The sequence below is a fragment of the Camarhynchus parvulus genome, chromosome 19 (genome assembly GCF_901933205.1).
Source record: "Camarhynchus parvulus chromosome 19, STF_HiC, whole genome shotgun sequence".
Classification (NCBI taxonomy): Eukaryota; Metazoa; Chordata; class Aves; order Passeriformes; family Thraupidae; genus Camarhynchus; species Camarhynchus parvulus.
This window is the reverse complement of record NC_044589.1, coordinates 6,194,666-6,215,301: the sequence shown is the minus strand read 5'-3', so window position 1 is coordinate 6,215,301 and position 20,636 is coordinate 6,194,666. Positions and strand designations below refer to the sequence as shown.

Sequence of the window (20,636 nt, the reverse complement as noted above, 5' to 3'; positions counted from 1 at the left end):
ACTGGATAAAAGGGCTGCTCCCAGCAGCACAACTCACGCTCACACCACATCTTCCTTAGCTCCTGTCTGAAGAACAAGGCTGTTCCTGCTGCTCTCTCCCCCTCCAACTGTTCCTAGTACAAGCAACAAAGGAAAGTTATTCTTCTTAAAGAAATTCATAGTGATGGTTGGCATTTTTAATTTAGGTTTGTTTTATTTAAGTTTAATGTTAATTCCATGCTGTGTTTCAGTAAGAACAATACAGATTCTGTATCTGTGGCTCCAGTCAGATATCCAGTAGTACAAATTAGCTTCAAGTTACACATACTGAACAAAAGAGGTTGAGCGAGCGAAGGGAGATGGGGAGAGGGGAGGGAGAAAAGAAAAAATATTGAACACGCATGCAGGCTTATCAATGCCACCTTCAATGCTAACCTGCTTGGAGGGAAAGTAAAGAACAGGCAAGAATGAGCAGCCACGGATTGTTGAACTGTTACCAGCACCATGATTTTCAGCAACGTTTCAGCAGTTTGGAAACTTTTTGTTTTTATACAGTAAAACCACTACAATAAATGTCCCAAATGCAACCTCGCAACTTCAAGCTAAACACCCAATTAAGTTGAAACATTGGTATAAAATTCAGTTTAAACAGTTATAAAAAAAAGAAAGATGCCACCACACGAGCACTACCTGGCCAGGACCAATCTCTCCCTACAGGGCCTTCAGGTGTCACATCCAGGTCTGATGGCAATGTCACCACAGCTGGCAGAGACAATACAGTAATGCTGAAAGAGCCTTTACGCAGTCCTGTTAGTGTCTTAAAGAACCTAAAAGCTGGCACCAGTAAAATCCACAGAAATTCACTCTTGCCTTTAAGAACTTTTAAACTGTGTAAAAAAAAATAAAAATAAAGAAACCCAACAGGGCAGGAACCTAAATTCTGAGACCCAATGTAAAAGTCAGATTTGGTGGTTCTCAGAGTGACACTGAGGGTTTTTGTGGGGAAGGGGGAGGGTGGTCAGAGATGGGTTCTCTCGTTGGCCTTTGTGTCTCACTGGTTTTCATCTTCCACATCCTGCAACGCTTCTTTATTCTGTTCTTCACCTGTGGAAGTGGCAAGAAGGAAGGAAAATGTTACCATTTCAAACTGAGAGCTGCAGAACAGCTTAACAAGCACCTAGAGATTAATATTTTCATGCAATACACGCTCACTCTCCCACTCCACACTGCCAGCTCCAGAGTGAAGCATTCCCATGGAAACCAAGCCTTGGAATCACCTCACCCTCACACACAACTGCAGCCAGGCCATTAAAACATGTGAGGACAAACAAACCCAGCCCTGAAACCTGACACCACTCAGGTGAGCAGTCCTGCTGAGCAAGGGCTGCACAGCCCAGGCAGAAACCACGGCAACAGCTGTGGATCAACAGCCCTGGATCTGGAAATCCCTTCCCCAAACCCTCATCTCTTTTCCTGCCCAAGTCCACTCAAGCCTCAACAGCAAAGCACTTCAGAGAATTTTATACAGTTACACTGATGGCAGGAGTTACCAAAGGTATGAAAACCACCCTACTGTGAGTCCAACCTGACAGAAACCCTGGGTTTAAGGTTATTAAAAAAAACATCTTGTGGAAATTAATGTCTCTGTTCCAGCAGGCTATGCCATGCAGTGAAGTGGGGCTGTCCATGAGACTCCTGCAGTTTGGTTACACTCCAGCTGCCCCAGGGAGCTCCATCCAACACCTTCTGCAGGGCTTGACCAAAATTCTGCTGCAACTGGGCAAGTTCCAGGTACCTCAGCTGGTGCCATCACACATGCACAAGTCACTTAATTGATAAGGAAGGCTGAAAAAATGCTTATAACCATCTGTACCCACATAAGATGGGACTCTCTTAAGGGCAATAAACAGAAATTAGTAATTAAAAATTTAAATTGCAATAAAACCCAATCAAATGAGACTGGAAACTTCCAGCAGACAGATAACCAGAATGTTTGCTCAGAGCATGTCCAGATCCAGGATTACCACCAGGTACAATGGGAAGTAGATTTTGGAAGAGGGGCCTAGGAACACAGGACATTCAACAACAATAAAGTTTATAGATAGAATTCTATTTGAGAGAGGAAAACAGAGGCTTTAACCCAGACTAGAAGATCTGAGCATGCTCTAACCAAGACACTTGAGCAAATACTCCTCTACCAGGCCACTGTGAGTACTTCCCATGCCCAAATATTCTTCTATCCATCCAGGTTTGCAGCTCAGTTCCCAAACGTGTGAGTTACTCTGGATCCTAGTCAAGCACATCACCCCTGGGCAGGGGACAGGTGCCACAGGAGTGGCAGCAGGGACACAAGCATTTGTCAGCAGCAGGTGACAGAGGCAGGCACTGTTAGTGACAGGAAAACTGACACTGAAAACTCCAGTGAGCCACAACAAGAGACTTACAAAGTAGAGTTTTTAGGAAATGAACAGTTGGACTTTCCTTTAGGAATCTATACAGCAGGAAAGAAGGGGAGAACAGGAATCATATGGAGATGACATTACAAGTGTGGAAATAAACTCAACACTCATCTGGGCCATGGGAATGCTACAGGGATTGGGATGGGAGAGCAGCAGCTGGGTCAAGCCTGGCTTTACATCCCTACCTGGCTGAAATGGAAACAGGGAAAAGCTTAATGCCAAAGAACAAGCTCTTGCCAAGCCTCTCCCATCCCCTGGAAACTGCTGATTGTGCCACTATTGATTTATTGTTCAAAGGCTCTGCTCATTTGGGAATATGGAACTCTGGAAATGCACTCAGAGTATCAGCAAAGTATGAGGAAACAACTTTGCACCTGTGTCTGAACATTCTACATAATCACTTCTCTGGATCTGAAGAATTCCACCAAGATTTTAAGCAGTCCTACAGTATTTTCAATTCTGTCATCATTATCTTTCTGGCACCAGTAACCAGGACAACCTGAACTACTTTAGGAAGAACAAAAATATCTATTTTCCATGCTGTGGAACAAGAAATTTAGATCTCTATTTCCTTTATCAAAATCTAAAGAGCCTGTAAATAATCCTGTGGAACTTCTACAATATCCATGAGAGACATCAGCTATGGGCAAATCAGAACTTTTGGAAGACACTGTTTGGAAGATATTGGTACTGTCCCACACTGATCCAACCTTGTTACTCCACTAAAATGGCTCCCACAGACTACCAGGGTAGTTGACTCCGATAAAAAAAGTAAAGGTTGTATCTAAATTGAGGGGATTTGAAATACATTTCTCCTCTCCAACGCCTACCCATGGCAAGGAAGGCATTCAACACCTGCAATGTTTTAGAGAAAAGTCTACAGATCCATCCAGGGTCCATCCTGCACCAGAGATAATCCTTGAAAAGGGATGTGCAAGAGCCTTAAACACTGGGATGTGGAGTAAACCAGGAGCCAAGACCCCAAACATTTACAGCATTCCCACTCTCAGCAGCCCAAAGAGCAGAGTGAGAAGCTATGGAGTAACAACACTTCAAAACAAACCCATCACCCTACACAGAAATAGGAAATGGGGAAAAAGTTAAAAGATTCTGCATTTGCTTTCAAACGGACACACCACCAGTGAAGTATCCCCAGGAATGCTGTGTGGCTGCAAGAACAGCTTACCAAAAATTTAAGGCACCCACATATTTATGTGAAGTTCAGCAGTGCTGTTTCTAAGCTCTGGGCATTTGTAGGTACCCAAAATAACCTTAACAGGACTTATTTCTTCCCCTCCAAGTTAAAAGTAAAGAAGTCAGCCCTTGAAAAGGGCTCTTGTCTCTCCAAGAGAGGAACCCTCAAATGAGTAGATTTGTACTAAGTATTGAATGTGCACGTTCAAGTGTTGGAAAAGTCCATTCAGTGAGCCAAAACCACTTCAAAAATGTGTGCTATCCTTTGCTAGTGAACAGAAGCAATCCATGTCCCACCCTCTGGTACTGCCAGGGAACACATCTGGCATTGCTCTGGCAATGAGAATGTGGAGTGACCTGGAATAAAGGGGAACTAAAGCATTTGCAGTGCTTCCTCCTGCACTGGAGGTTCACATCTGCTTGGAATGACAGCCAGAGATGAGCATGAAAGAAAGAAAAGATGAAATAAATGAAGTCACTGCTTTCACAGTCATGTGAGGAGGGACAAACAACCAAGTGTTGCTAATTCCACACCTCCTTCCTTCAAGTGAGAGCTCAAAAGACCCCAGTGTCACCCCTGTCACATGATCAGTGTTAAGGCAGGACAGGAGGGTCATTATTAGGAGAGACAGAAGTAAACCATCACAGGCTCTCCATTTCCACACTGTGTTCCTGTGTCAGGAGGAACTTTTCCAGCAGCAGTCACTTACCATCACCCTGCATGTCTGAAGTCCATAGTGTCAGGTTATCACGTAACAACTGCATGATAAGTGTAGAGTCCTTATAGCTTTCTTCACTCAGTGTATCCAGTTCTGCAATAGCATCATCGAAAGCTGCTTTTGCCAACCTGCAATGACACAACACAGATTTAACAAATATTGCTGAACACAATACAGAAGCACAACTTAACACCAGTCACTCTGTGCTTTAAGAAACTTTTTACTCAATATTGGTTTTATTAAGCATTTCTACATCTTGATTAAGGGCTGCTAAAAACTTAGCGAAACGGCATTTACTTCAATCACTGTCCCTCTGTACATGCTCACAGGTCACAGAAATCAGTGCCACCACCCCTTCCAGCCTGTGCAAGACACATTACATCACCTCACACCTTGGGCAGTTTGAGGGCATGCACAGAGTTAACCTGGCAAGCTCTGAACTGCCATCCGCTGATCAATTCAAGGTTATCACTGTTCTGCCTCTCATGCACCATTACTCCCACACAAACAGGTAGCTCTGGACTCCAAAGAAAACAATGATGCTGAAAATCTTCCCAGCAAATTGACATCAACCAAGCAAACATCAGCAGGAAGAAAGCAGGAAAAGCAGTTACTCCTGCCTTGTCTGGTATTCACCCAGCATTCCCATATTCCCACTCTGCCAGCCAGCACCTACCTGCAGGCACGATCAGGAGAATTAAGAATTTCATAGTAGAATACAGAGAAGTTGAGCGCAAGTCCTAAGCGGATGGGATGTGTTGGTGGGAGTTCTGTCATTGCAATGTCACTAGCAGCTTTGTAAGCCACCAAGCTGTTCTCTGCAGCCTCCTTCCTGTCATTTCCTGTGGCAAACTCAGCCAGATACCTATGGTAGTCCCCCTTCCTGAGGACAGAAACAGTAGGAAGTCAGTAATCCTTGTTTGCCCACCAGCCATTAAATTAACAGCTGAAATTAAAGTGTGTTCAGATATTCACACACCAAGCACTCTGCTGCTCAGTTACTGTCTGCACAACACTGCACCAGGAGCTGAAGGAATTTTAAATCATAATTTACAGGACACACCTTTTCTTCTCTTTATAAATGTTCAGCTGATGTAAAATAAAAAAACCCAAGCAGGGATGTGATTCCTACAGCAGCAACTCAATTAAAACTGTTGTTTCTTACATCTGAGAGCTGCACAACAGTGTATTTTAAGATTTCTGTCTCTATTTCAGGTCTGTCCTCTAAAAAAAAGGTACTTACATTTTGTAATAGAAAACCTTGGACTCGCCAGTGTTAGCTGCTGGAATGAGGTGTTTGTCCAGTACATCCAGAATGTCACAACAGATTAACTTCAGTTCAGTCTCAACCTAGTAAAGAAAAATAAAAATATAACAAAAAATTAGAAGAGGGGGCAGGGTGAGCACTTCAGCCTAAAAGCTTTCAAAAGTACCCAAATATCAAACAGGTAACATCATGAAATTCCAGAGAGGGTTAAGACAGAAGAAAAATAAATAAAATGCAGCTGCTCCACAGGTGCATTAAGCAAAACAGTTTTGCACATTCAGCTGGCACACACAAGAGGCAGGGACTGATGGATGATGAAATGGGGAACTGAACAGTGGAATGTAAATTCCTTGGAAGACATCTTGCCAGACCATTGCATTAAGTTTGTCTCAGGGTGTAATTCCTTACTGCAAGGCTTGCACAACTCAATTCCTTCCATTTTTGATCCCAGAAGGCTGCCCTAAAAGTGGTAACTGCAAAGGGGACAATTTGAAGGTAATTAACCTGAATCAGCTCAACTCCATTATACCCCAGAGTTAAATGGCACCTTCACAACAGGTTCTAGTGAGTCCTTGGAGGCAAAGCTCTAAAAATAGAGCCTTAAGACAAAAATCATGGAGTATCAGAACACAATCAAGATGTCCCACACAAACAAAGGTCAGGTACAAGATGAAAACAAGCTCCAGAAGCAGGTGAAAAACACAAAGCGCAGCAACTCAGTGAAAAAGCAGAAATTATCAACACTGACAGTGAAATCTGTGGCCAAAAATACAGTATATAAAGCCTTATTTAAAAACAGATACTGGATTTGAATAGTCTGAACTGAAAACAGTCACATGAACCTTCATTTTTTCCAGTTCCGAACATAAAGCAAGGTCTGTGAGGTCAGCGTTTACCACAGAGAGTTGCACACCCAGGAAAGCTGAAACCCCTCCTGTGACACCCACACTGCCCAAACCAGATGGGCTCTGAGCCCCCAGGTCAGCCCAGCAGGAGGGGCTGGTTTGATGCACAGTCACACACCCACTGCTGCTTTTTCATGATTTCACAGGAACTTTCACAGCTACAGCTGAAGAGAACTCTGGCTCAAGCTGATTTCATATAAAGGAGAGATTTCAAGCAAATGCATCAAAGAAACTACCAGGAACTGCAAGTCTTGGATCACAGGAGCAGCCCCACTCAGTCCATCACCCCTTCCTATCTTCCCACCCAAGCATTTGCTTTCCTTCTTCCTTTAAGCATTTTCCTTGCCTTGTAATCCTTTTATCACCACACAGCTCCCAAACTATCTGGGTTTGTAACCACAGCAGTTATACCCAAAAGGTGTTCAAATTACAGCTCCAAAATAAATAATAAACTGGCACATGCACACACATACTGACTTGTACAAAGTAACAGATTTGCAAAAGTTCCTTTAGGTAAATTAACTGTCAGCAAATTTCATGGACAAATGTCAGAATGCCCTGACATTCACAGAAAGAATAAGATGCTGTACTTAATTATGTGATAAATGCTTAAGAAAGCTGCTGAAAGATGGTCACTTGAGAAGAATCTACTTCATATATTCTTGGGCTACAAAAGCTATAAAACCTTTGGCCAGCAGTCAGTTCCTGCAAACTTCTTTCCTCTTGATCCTCTTTTTCAATGACTTCTTTTGCAGAGAGATCTTCAGCAAAACTGCAAAGAATTAAATCAGTTTCTAATCCTCTTTAGTTAAATAACCATACATGTACAAACTCTATTTCATCTCAGACAGACCTTTTCCAGGTTTGCTTAAAGGATCAGTCACAGTTAACAGAGATCAGCTGCTGTCCAGGGCAATGGAAATGTCCTGAGCAAGCTTAGTTTAAAAAGATTTATATTAAATCAAGGTGATTAAGAGTAAAACAAATAAACAAAAAAACCCACAACAAAACTAAAAGCTCTTGTACAAAAAGGATCAGTTCCAGACAGAGTGGCTCAGTGAGCAGTCTCTAAGAAGGGGGGATGGAGGAGAGCCTGGCAGCTGTCCCAAATACAGCCCAGGCTGGAAGTCAGAGCACTGGAAACACACATTCCATGTGCCACATCCCCAGAGCAGGAAGGGGAAGGTCAATACCTGTGCTATGGGGTGGGAATGGATCTGGTTTAACTGCAAGGGAGGAACTGCACTGTGTGCAGCCACACCCCACTGCAGCCTCTCCAGGATGAAGAGCACAAGCCTCAGTGTGCTCTCATCAGAAATGCAGCCAGATGAGAAATTCAGGGGCTTTTGTGGATCCAAACGGCCACAGGAGCCAGGAGAGCAGCCTGTCTACAAAGGAAGCACCTAAGTGGCATTTTCCCTCATGGCTATGGATGTGTTTGGCTCCATTCAGCTGAAGTGGCTTGGGAAGAGGCACAGTCTGGTGTCCTTCATCTCTCACTACTGCCCAGTGTACACCTGAGACAAACCCAGCCCAGCCCTGCCCTCCCAGCACCACCATCCCTGGAGCTCTGCCCCAGGTCACACTGGCCACCACCTCAAAAACCTCAACGTGAGCCATGAGCTGAATTACAGTAAATACTGACATACACCCAACCCAACACAGAATTACTTTCACAGAAACCACTACAGAAACTTTCAATTCCTACTGGAGCAGCACTCTACAGCTGAGCAAGGTCACAGCAGCTTCTCGTAGATGAGAAATGTCTTTTAGAGATTCTGGTTCTCTCCAACTCCCCGGTGCTTTAAACCTGGCCTTGTTGGCCCCCAAACATGGTTTGGGGGGGAAGGTTTGGTTGGTTGGGGCTTTTTTCCCTTCTTCAGAGCCTCTCAAGTCTGAAAAGGTTTTCCCAGCAATGAACTTACTCTGGAAAATGCTACAATAGGCAGAATTTGTTGACAAGGGAATCACAGCGAGCACAATTCTGCTGGAAGCTGTTTCTTCAGGGAAGCACTGAGCACACCAGGGCAGGAGTGCTACTGCTGAGCAGTGACAGCGAGCAGCAGCATCCAAACCTGTGCCATGTTCCTGCCTGCTCCCAGGCCACCCTGCCAAACCCTTCACACACTCACAGCAGATGCCAACCCATATTAAGTCTCCCAGCAGCCACTAACAGGATCTGGCTTGCAGCTACAGATGATGCTCAGGAACCTCTTCTAGAAGTCCCTGTGGAGCTGGGCAGACACAGCTACCCTTCCTCCAGTGTGGAACCAGTGAGAGTTCAGGGCACTGCTCCTCCTGTGCAGCTCTGAAAGCTGCTCCCTCTGAGGATTTCACAGCTCAACACCCTGCTGGCATGACACTGACTTCATGTGGCCTCTCCATCTCTTCAGACACCTCAAGCACTAGAAAATTGTACTTCTTGCACCCCAGTCCACCCAGAATGGCACACATCCTTTACAAAAAGAGAAGCAGAATAAAGGCTATTTCCAGAGTCCTTTCAAAACCAGGATAAAAGTCTTTTCATCATCAAAGGACCTTTGGCAGAAGATGATAACCACCCACAAAATCCTGTGCAAAACAATCTGGAAACACACATTGTAAAACAAATTTAATCACTGGATAGTTGTTGTCTTGTTTTCTATGTTCTTTTAGGAAACACCCATCAAGAAAAGGTTATTTGGGACTGTATGTAACTGGCAGAGTCTCATCCCATCAGCATGCCAGCATAAAATTAGAAACTCTCAACTTTAACAATTCCATGGAGCAACAGAAACCCTGTGAGTCAACAGAAAGGAGACAGAGCCATTCCTGGGAGAAGATTTCCAAGCCAAGATCATTTCCATTGCTGGTATATGAATCAGTGCCAGGTGATAGAACAGACTCCACTGTTTCTCTGGAAGTGAAGATGTGAACCATGTGGAAGCACTTGTCCTCAAATAATGGAGATGAAGTCTCTGCAGAAATGTGTGGGATTTAAATAGTATGGGAGGCTGCCTGCTCTGTGCTAAACCATCATTTAGGGCAGGGGGAACAACAGCTCACTGAGAGCTGAAGGCTTGATTAGCCCTTACCAATGGAAGTCAGAGCTTGCTGCAAGTTCTCCATTTTAGGTAAAGCTGCAAACACTGACTAAGTCAGCATGAAGTTATGTGGATCAATTTTTCCCTCTCTTCAGAGAGAGAAAACAGCAAGGCTCTGGAGGTTGCTACACACACAAGTTTCACAGCTGGGATGACCAGGACATCCCCAGGAACAGGAGTGACAGAAGGAGCCAGGAAGAGCCTGAAGAACCCCCCCCATGGACATTTCAAGTGTTAATGTTTTGAACTCTCTAGGACAGAGAACCAGAATCAAAGAAAGTGTCACTTGATCCAAAGCAACTTTTATAGGAAGTGGAAGTTTAACAGCCAAACACCTCCTCCAACAGGGTTAATTAAAAAAAGAAGTTGCTTGGGGTCAGTGAGGCTGGAGGGGAAGGAATGAGACCTGAGCAGGTGGAGCCTCCCACCTGAGTAATCAGGGAAGTGCCAGTGCAGTTCAAATGCTTGGCAGAGCTGCTGATGCACTGAGGGAAAAGCCCTCCCTCCCCTGAGCCCTCCTGAGTGTTTACACAGCAGCACCACAGCTCCCCCCTTCACCAGGAGATTCATTCTCCAGATAAGGAACAAGCTCCAGCCTTCCAAGGCTGCCACCCTACTCCAGGTCAGCACAGCACAGGCAATCTGGAACAGCAGGGCACTTTATGGCAAGGGGACCAGAACTAAATGACATTTTGCTGTAAGACCAACTCCATCTTACCATTTGCCGATATTCCCGAATCATTTTTAATTTGTCTTCTCCACCTTTGTTTTCTTCTTTCTGTTCAATGCTGCTGATTATTCTCCAGGAAGCTCTCCTGGCTCCAATCACATTTTTATATGCAACAGAAAGCAGGTTTCTTTCTTCCACTGTCAACTCCACATCCATTCCAGCCACCTTCTTCATTGATTCAACCATTTCTAGGAGGAAAAGGTCAGGCAATTATTCTCACACCTGAAGCATCTTTCAAATAATTCAGTACAAGCTGTACATTGATAAGAACTTAGGAAATTAATTAGATTCCCTCCTCCTTTAATCCAGCTACTCCTCACTTTTACCCTGGAGTGTTCCAAACAAATCAGTCAGCACATACACAAAGGAAGTATCTGATATTCATCTGGTATTTTACAAGGGTTTCAAAATTAATAACAGTTATCAGCACAATCCTAGAGGAGTGTTTGTTCTCCAGAGTGCTCTGAAGAAAGCAGAAACACTGAGAAAAGGTGAGCAAAAGTGATCTGGCTCTTGGCACAACCAGGAGAAATCTGAGGAATTACAGGATGGTCCACTGATTTTTCAACTGGAATACAGTGTAATGTGGTAATTAACGAAAATATAAAATCCAGATTTGAATACATGCAGATATGTATGAGTACTGTTACGAGGAAAATGAACCTCCAAAAGAAAAACTTGGTGCTTTAAGTGGTAACAAAGAAGTCACCCTGAGTGCACCCACAGCAACCATTTGTACCCATGCCAAGCAGCCATTTACACTGAACAGTAACACACAAAACATGAATTACTATATATTTGTATTTTAAGCCTGTTGAAAAGTATTTCTAAACCTGAGGTTAAAATAATCAATACCAAAACCAAAGGCAGCTTTCCTACACTCCAATGGAAGCAAAGACTGAACCACCTAAGGAAGGTTGTAACCCTTTCATTACCTAACCACACTGGGATTGCTCAAGACACTTTAGAAGAACAGTGTTAAATACACAAATGAAGCTTAACTTTCGGGTTTTTTTCCCCTCAGATGTCAAAATCACAACCTGAACAGGCATAAGCTACTGCAGCAATGGAGACTGCAGGCTCCCTGGCAGAACAGTGTTATCAGTCTCCAACAGGTCTCCATATGTGGAGGACAACATTTTATAGTGGCTCTATTTTTATCAGCAGATTTTGCTTCTCCAAATCACAGAAAGTAACAAAAAAAAATCCACCAAGGATTTGATAAAATTTGTTGAAAACACCACCCTGCAACTGCAAAATGATGAGAAGAATCTGAGAGCTACCCTAGAACACTCCATGCTCACACAATTAATAGTAATATTAACATAAACATAAGTAATTGATGCCAGCTAAGTTACATATAGTTACAATTTGCTATTAAATAGAGCAAGTACTGTGATTTCTTTCCTGAAGGATGACCCCACCATCCCATTCATACAAAGAATGTACTGAAAAGCTGTGAATTTTTAAAATTATGCTAATTAAGCCATCTCATATTTTGAAGTTTATTAAACAACAGAGCTATGCTCAAGATTAAGATGCCTGACAGTTCTTGTGGACAAAAATGACGATCAGGAATTGAGACTGGCAGGCTTCATGACCTGGAGAAGAACTTGCAGTCTTCTTTGTCAAGCTCCAGCAAAAAATGCAGGTCTTGTTTTTAAGCCTAATATTTACTGCCTTCAGAGAAGCAGTAGAAGCAACCCAGAGGTTAGAGAAGATGCTGCCTTTTCTTTAAAGGGTTTCTATAATTGTGCTTTATCCACTGGGATTAAATGCACAGTAGTTCAGTCATACTCCTGGATGTACACAATGCTTTCATAGAAAATCTGCCTCTTAATAAAGACAACAGAAATCTATTCACACTTAACCCATATAACAATGATATATATGGAATAATTAGTCCAGAAGTGTGGAGGTTGAAGAACATGGACAGCAAGAGCTCCCAAGATCTTCTGGCCTGTATCAGGAAATTGCAACCACTGGGCCAAAAAGGGCATGGTTTATCAACTGTTCTACAGGTTTCCTTCACAACCTCTTCCTTAGAAGTACATCTGCCTTGTGTGAAAATTTCAAATAAAAAACTATAGACAAGACTTGCTGTTCCCTGTAAATGAGGAGCTGTTTCCAGTGTACATTCAAACACATCATTACTAATTTAATCAATTGCTTGGTTTCTGCAGGATTTTATCTATCTATTATCAGTCTGAAGATCTACAAGCTCTTGAAACAGAGGTTAAACCCAATTTAGCTGAGCAATAGCTGGTCCAAAGCCAAAGCCAAACCCCTGCCCTACAAGGAGCTCCTGTGCCAGTGTTTCAGTCTGGTGGCAAAGGAGGTCATTACCCACCCTCCTGCAGGGCCACAACCACGGAAACAAGGGAGCCAAAGGAAAACAGGCTCACAACTACTCCTTATCAGTGAACAGCCCTTATCACCCCAACATTTTTATGACTGAGTTGTTAGTAAGTTAAATAGACTCCCTGATAAGTGTCAGCCCCTGGGAACAGGCTGCTGGGGGAGCACCTCAGGTTCCTCCATTTGTTGTGAAGCACAAAACCCTCAGCTTCAGCACCCTCACACTGGGTACAACCTCCCAACACTGACAACAGGAACTGAAAGGTCTCCTCCACAAAATCTTAATTTTGTCACTAGGTAACCACACAACCCACAGATCAGAATCCCACCCATAAACAACTGTCCCACCCGAAGAGAAAACATTTATCAGTCTTTATCAGTCTACCCACAAAGCCGTTGGATAGGAAGGTTTCTAGTTTAGTAAAGAGCCCAATTTTACTTAAAAATACAAAAATCTGGGCTAATATTTCAACAAGACAAAATATTATGCACATACCTTGGTCTTCCATGGTAAAGCCATAATCCAGCCCTGAAAATTTAAGCCTGATGAAAAATCTTAGGAACACAGGCAGTACAAAAGCAAGGGGAAAACCTATCTGTATCTCCTCCAACTGAAAACAAAAATAAAGTCACCCACACCAGCAACAGAGCAAATTATTTTTTATTTTAAGTGCAGTTTTACCTATCTGGAAGTTTCCACAAGGAAGTGGAAAGCTCAGTCAGAGACCATTCAAGACAAAATACAAGTCTGAGATTACATTTCATTAACAAGGATTACTGCAGGAATGACAACTCACTGCATACAAAATCCAGAGATGCTTACAGTGCATTATGGAAAAAGTAGTGTTATGCAGATTCAGAGAGACAAAGACTGTATTTAAGTGGTTAAGTTCCAGCCTCTCAGGTGATTGTGGCTGTCACTTATTATGCTACTGTCAGATCATGCCCCCTTCAGAGCAGGAAATCCCAAAAACGTAAATTGTGGAAGGAGAGGGGAATATTCTGGAGAATGACATGCTCGTCCTAGATTTAGATCCTTCCCCAGGCACCTGCTGCTGGTTAAGAAACACCACAACACACAGACACTGCCCAATCAGGTCTGTATATTCTTATGGAAGCTGAGACTCCAAACAACTGCCTGAGACACTACAAAACTGTCATGATGGCCAGGTCATTTTTAGGTTCCTGTATTCTACAGCTATGATTAAAATGCTGGCTCCCCACTGCAAACCCTGCTGAGTCACCTCCAGCCACCAGGAGGGAGACACAGGCAAAGCCTAGAAAGCACAAAGGGCTGGGAGGTGGCCACCTACAAAAGGTTTGTGGAACAGCAAGGTGCAAGGCTTGGGATTAGGGTATAAAGTGAAAGACAAAGAATAAGCCTTACTCTAATCTAAAACATCATGGGGAAGTTTATCTTTTCCACTGCCCTTATCTAAGGGCAATAAAGCAAATCAGGATCTTCAAGCCTCTAAGCTGCTGCCCAGTACCTACTTCAGCATTTCAGGAACAAAAAGCTGCAAGTGAGCATCCTGTGAGCTGTGAGGAGCTGGAAGACACAGGAGAAAAAACAAATCTTCCCTTGTGTGCACCACAGATGATCACTCACCATGAACAGTAATCAAAGACTCACTACAAGTGTTAGCCTTGTACTTGTTCATTCTTGCAATGAACAAAAGATGATCAGGAACAAGTCACAGGAACTTGAAGTGTCTGACCCTAAACTGTTGTGTGTAACCTCTCAAGTCAGGGCTTTAATAGCTGCAAACACAAACTGCTTTACACTGTTCATTTGAGAAGGGTACCAGCAGACACTCAAGGGACCTACAACACCATGAACCTAATACTCACTAGGGGTCAAGTCAATGGGAATTACATTTAAAAAACCCTGGAATAAGTGGATGTATGAATAATCACTATCCTGTAGAGCACGGCCTTCCATTATGCCTCACAAATCTACTGGAATGCTTTGAACAAGTGAACCACGTGGACAAGGAGACGTAATTGGAATAGTCTACCTGGATTTCCCAAAGGCATTTGACAAGGTCCCTCACCCAAGGTTCTTTAAGGAACTCAACTGCCATGGAATAGGAAGGAAAGTCCTCACATGGATAAACACTTGGCTGAAAGACAGGAAACAAGGCATGAATATGAGACTCAAGTGTTGAGAACAGAGAAAGCCCACCAGTGGAATCACAAGGGATCTGGGCTGGAAGCAGGCTGACATTTCTGAGGGAGCCACAGAAACAGAAGCAATTAAGAAGTACTAACTTAGCAGCAGCAAACTCCTAGGAACAAACATGAGAAGAACTGATGAAATAGGGGCCAGTGTGTTTTCTTCAGTAAGAGATGAATGGAAGTGTGCAGATTAATGCTACAGACTGCATTTCCCACAGCTACAAAACTCCACCTAGCATCAGTGGGCACCACCCTACTCACTACACTGATGAGCTCCAAATTCAACCAAGTGCAAGTTCAGCTCCTCTTCCCATCCATCAGGAACTCCTCTGAACACACCATGACACTGCCAGCACGAGGTTTTTCTGTTCTCTTAGGGAATCCTGTGTTTAGCATTCAGAGATGGCTGAACCCATCCCAATCGATTCCCTCCTGCCAGCTCAACACCCTCTGACCTCTCAACTGCCTCATTCAGGTCACCAGCTCAGACAACTACTCACAGGGGAAAAGAATTAATCCTGCCTTTTATTTAGAGAACTGAACTGGTTCTAAGGGTCAGACCAGAATTCCTGCACAAATGAGAAGCATTCCTTATCACAATATGCAACTTTTACACAAATGAGGATGAAAGAACCTAACAGGTGAATTACCAGTTAAGACAACCAACAGGCAGAGGAGGGAAAAAACCACCAAATAATATCCAACCTGCTGGATGATGATTTGTGGACAGAGCAGAGGGTTATATTGCTATCCCTTGTGTAAGGTTTGTAACAGCTGGTGCAGTGAAAACCCTTCCAAACCTGGCAGCATGACTCTGCAATAAACAGTCCTGTACCTTTACACACTTGGATGAACACAGGTTAGGTCCAAGTTATCCTAGCAACAATGGGATTTTCTGCATGATCAATTGTATGGTCTACCACAAGTCCTTCTTGCAACAAGAACGTTTTTAAATCATTCCTCTAATCTGTTCAAGCTGTGGACATTTACTTTTCCAAATCAAGAGGATTTCCCCAGTATTTCTAACAAACATTTCAGTTTGAAAGCAAACATCTTAAGCCTGGACATGATCATAAATCTCTCCCTTTACTGAGATCTGCTACTGAGCAATCCTCTAATACTGGAAACCAGTTCAGCTTCTGGGCTCCTTGCAGAGGACCTCACCATTCAACTGTAGAATTGTGTCTCCTTTGTCTGCTCCTGGTACCTCAGGAAATTCAAGAAAGCCATTACAGACAAAGGCCCTCTCTCACACAACTGCTCATAATCACAAGTCAATTTATTCCCAGTATGTACAACTCCCACTTCAAGAAATGTACAGTCTTACTCCTTTAGCACTGTCTTGCCCATATTTTAACTCTTGGATTCCTACAATTCTTAGGGATATGCTGAGATTTTTCTGCCTTTTACCTCAAGAGACAGCAGTCACACCCCACATCACTACAGCAGTAAGAGCTTTAATAGGCTAAGTGGTAACCATTAATGGGAGAGGAACCCAAAACACTGAAGTGTGCTTGACATCTGCTTGAAAGAGACCAGTCCTCTACAAACCAAAATTAATATGCAACTTGAATTCTAATTTGTGACTTATTGATTTCTCATCAAGCTCTAAGCTGAAGACCTGTTACTAGGAGACAGATCTTCCTAAAAAGGGTTCAAATCTTGAACTGAACCCACTGCTGCACACGTTCCTGCCTGTGATAAAGACACATTTCTAAAGACAAAGGAGCCAGCTGTTAGCCTGCTGTGCTGGGAGGCAGACCTGTCCTGGTGGGCTGGGCTTTCCTTACCTGTACCTTGACCTATTCTCTGGTTTTGAGGGGGAAACCCCACCTATTTCACCTCACCCAAGCGATGTATTTCAAGACTTGTAGTACAAAGCAGCTGGTGGAAGTATCTGCTCACAGACTGCCTTGAGCGATAGCATGTTTCTCACCTGAAACAAAGATGTTCCCAGCTTCCACAAAGAGGAATTGGTTTCAATATTCAGCAGCAGTCTACAGGAATCCTCTACATCCTCTTGACATAAAGAGTCCCACAAAATCATTTACTCCAATTGTTTTCCAAAAAAGGAGTCCATTTAGTTCTATATTATTCTACCAATAAGGAATAGCAGTGAGTGAGATTTCTCACCAAGCTTCCTGTACTGCCAGTAAGCTTCCTGGCATTTTGTGATTTGCCATAACATGCCTAAGCAGATCTGTGAAGATAGTCAGACACCCAAATCTCTTAATATATCTCTGGAGATCAGGGTTTAAGTGCTACTTACACTGCAAAAGTACCTAGAAAGTTGTCCTCTTAATCTGGGCCACCATCCTGAGGACAGTACAGACACAGGACTAGATTCCCAACCGTTCACAAATGCAGCTCCCAAGACTTCAAAAATTCCCTAAGTGGGTCAGGTAAGTAACACCAAAGAAGCCACAGTTGGATGCCCACCATAAGTGCTGCTATAAATGCCATGAGCCATACATAAATAGCAACCCACCATTCTTCCAGTCTCCAGGAGAAAGATGGGAAAGAAGTTTACACTTATTCTAACGTTAAACACAAAAAAAATTGTCAAACTCATATTTGAATTACCCAAGGGACTTGTATTCCAGTGTATCTGTAGCCAGTACTTACCATCACCCCATTTTATATGAGCCCATTAATAACTGTGGTCCTATAATTGTGCACCTCAAAGATCAAACTGAGGAGCAAAATTAGGATTAGCTTACTCTTTCCTCATATTGCTTCTCAAATCACTTTGTTCACAGAATTATTCAGCAGTCTCAGCTATGATCTTGGCAGAACTGCATTATTTCACATTAACAAGAACAAATTATGCCAATCATTTTTAATTGTTTCAGCTGAACAGGAACAGAGAATTAAATGACAAAACAGTATCTACAGTACATTTTCTTCAAGGCCATGGACACGAGGGAAGTGAAGATGCATTTAGAGCAGCTGGCAGAATTAGAGGGTGCATCTTAAATTATGTTGATCCAACCAGATTCCTAAAACCTCTGGAAGTGCAAAACCCAGAGCACTGATTTAATAAACCTTAAGTTCAGTGCTCCCTCCTAAATTTTAACAAGTCTCATGCCCATTCAGAAGCAATACAGCACAACAGGTCTGCTACATTTGGCTCTGGACAGCTTGTTTAGCAAACATTCATGGTACTGGGAGAACCAAAAGTCCACCCAGGGAAATGCTGCACCAAGGCAATAATCCTTCCCAATCAATTTTTATCAGTTGACAGGAAGTTTGCATTGCAGATCTGTGCCATGGGGTAGAGTCCTATTACCTTCTAACAAAGTGATTTACTGCTGACTTCAGAAAACCCCAGACAGTCATGCCTCAAGAGCTCCCAAGGATGATGATTCCTCCAGGATGTTGGGTTTCCACTCAAACCAAAGCCAACACTTTCAGTGGCACTGACTCATCCCTAACAGGTGGAGAACCCTTCCCTCCTCAGCAGAAGTTGCACACATTCTGTGGAATATGGATGTGTTCCTCTGCCCAAGGTAATTATGGTATCTCAATACCTGATTTTTCGGGGCATTTCCTTTCTCTAGGTCCTTCAGTTATTGCAGACACTGCCTTACTGCTTTCCTTCAGTGGTGCTATGAATTCTAAACTATTTTCCCATCAGAACTCTAAATGAATGGAGTTTTATTTAAGCCTTCTTTTTGTTTTAGTTTCTCTTTTTTTCCTCCAAAATGTATATTTTTCAGATTTTCTGCAATGGTGCCATCAGATGTTTTTTGCCATCAGATGTTTTTTAAGCACAACTCAGTAAAAATGTGTCATTTGGTGAGAACTTGGTCATGTTGTCTATAAAAATTTAGGAACAGAAAATATCTGGAGTGTCTTCTTACCTCTCTAAATGAGGTGTTACTGCATTCACACATTCCACTTACATATATTTATTTCACTTCAAATGAGTAATCACAGCTCTCAGGGCAAAGTAACAGCCTCAGAAGAGTCGAGAAAATTAAAGGCCCTTTCTATTATATGCAGGGGAACCATGTTTAAAAGGAACAGTTGCAAGACAGACATTTTTGGGGCAAGAGACACCACCCAGGGTTGCCAGTTCCTCCCCTCTACCCCTTTTCCCCCAGACATTAAATCATCACGGATACTGAATGATCAGGGATAGCACAAAAACTTAAAGGGGAAAAAGGATGAAAAGAAAACGCTGGGAAAGTGAAACTACCTGTAATAATTTCTACCACATAATGAAAGCATATGCGTTTTCTTTAGGCAGTGAATCATGTACTCGCTCCCTGCAGGGTGAGAACTCGCTCTTTCTGGCTTTGCCAGGGGCAGCAGGATCTCCAGCCGGGGGTAGAGGCAGAGAAAGAAGCGCAGCCCCGTCCCCGGGGACCCCCACGAGCACGGCCGGTGAGGGGCCGAGGGCCGGGCCCCCCCTCCGACCGCTCGGCATGGGCGTTGTCTGCGGCGAGCCGCCCTCGCCCCGCTCCGCCCGGCCGGGGGAGCGCGGGGCCGGGCCGGCCGGACCTCGCGGCGCCGTGAGGGGAAGCGGGGTGTCTTTGTGGGGCCCACCGAGGCGGGGGCGGCTCCCCTGCCCCCCCCTCCAGGACTCGCCCTTCGCGGCCGCCATTTTATTCCCGGCTCCTGCCGCCACCGCCCCCCGCCCCGGGCCCCGCCCCGGCCCGAGACACCCCCTCGCCCGGGCCCCCCATCCCCGCTTCCAGCGGCCCCTCAGGGCGCTCCCCGTCGCCATTTTGTGTGCGCCCCCTCCTCCGCCCCTGCCCCCCTCCCCCGCCCAGCCGCCATTTTGTGGCCGCTCCCTCCCTCCCTCCCTCTCCCCTCGGCCGTGCACGGCCGCCCGAGCCCGCGCGCTCACCATCGTAGCGCTCAGCCTGCTCAGCCAACTTGGCCTGATAGACGAGGTCCTCCCGATCGTCCATGTCCTACGGGCGGGGCGGCGGCGGGGACTGCGCGGGGCGGATGGCAGCCGATGGGTCCGGGGGGCTCTGCAGCTACCAGCTCGCTGCTCTCCGGGCAAATATGGCGGCAGCGCCTCCTCCCGCTGCATCCGGGCACTCCCGCGGGTGCGCGCATGCGCCCCGCCGCCTCCCATGGCAACGGCGGCTCCCTGGCAACGAGCGGGGGGCGGGGTGAGGCGGCGTGAGGGGTGAGGCGGCATGAGGGGTGTGAGGAGGGGTGAGGAATAAAGGGAATGGGGCGGCATGAGGGATAAAGCGGGATGAAACGGCATCAGGAGTTAGGCGGGATGAGGGATAAAGCGGGATCAGACGGGGTGAGGCGGAATGAGGGGTGAGGCAGGGTGGATGAAGCAGTGTGAGGGTGAGGCAGGGTGGGTGAAGCGGTGTGAGAGGTGAGGTGGGATGAGGAATAAAGCGGAATGAGGCGCTGTTGTCGGTGTGAGGGTGAGGCGGGAAGGATGAAGCGGTGTGAGGGGTGAGGCGGGAAGAGGAATAACGCGGGATGAAGGATGAGGCAACCCGGCAATGGCGGGGATGGTTCCCCCATCCCCTGCCTGGCTCTGGAGGGGCCGTGACCGGGACTTGGCTGTGGGCGAGCGGGGGGCAGCGGGCCCGGCCGCAGGTGGCGTTTCCCTCAGTGCGGCTCCATCTCTCCGTGTTTGTGCTGCCCTCAGACGCTGACAGCGCTGTTTGAGTTACCCTCTCTCGGTATTTGGGTACAAATCACCGCGTGTGCCCCACATGGAAGGGTGGATCTGTGACCGAAAGGCAGACGGTCAGATACAGGTTTCTGCAGCCTCTCCAGG

The 20,636-nt window shown here is 44.9% G+C and overlaps 1 protein-coding gene across 1 annotated transcript; it reads right to left on the bottom strand.

Moving 5' to 3' along the window:
* Nucleotides 1-167: 167 nt before the first annotated feature.
* Nucleotides 168-19,936, bottom strand: YWHAE (tyrosine 3-monooxygenase/tryptophan 5-monooxygenase activation protein epsilon). Its single transcript, XM_030962402.1, has 6 exons — nucleotides 19,728-19,936; nucleotides 10,325-10,524; nucleotides 5,595-5,701; nucleotides 5,028-5,234; nucleotides 4,343-4,479; nucleotides 168-1,083 (listed from the first exon to the last, which is right to left on the bottom strand). Exons 1-6 carry the CDS (start codon nucleotides 19,789-19,791, stop codon nucleotides 1,031-1,033), a joined length of 768 nt encoding a protein of 255 aa, XP_030818262.1. The 5' UTR covers nucleotides 19,792-19,936; the 3' UTR covers nucleotides 168-1,030.
* Between the last annotated feature and the right edge of the window lie 700 nt (nucleotides 19,937-20,636).

Bases quoted from the DNA above. Each gene is read 5' to 3' on its own strand.
- YWHAE (XM_030962402.1), bottom strand. From the start codon at position 19,791: ATGGACGATCGGGAGGACCTCGTCTATCAGGCCAAGTTGGCTGAGCAG. The intron at 5,702-10,324 runs GTAAGATGGAGT...TTTCTTTACTAG, and splicing joins TTCGGGAATATCGGCAAATG to GTTGAGACTGAACTGAAGTT. The intron at 1,084-4,342 runs GTAAGTGACTGC...CCACTTCCACAG, and splicing joins TTCAGACATGCAGGGTGATG to GTGAAGAACAGAATAAAGAA.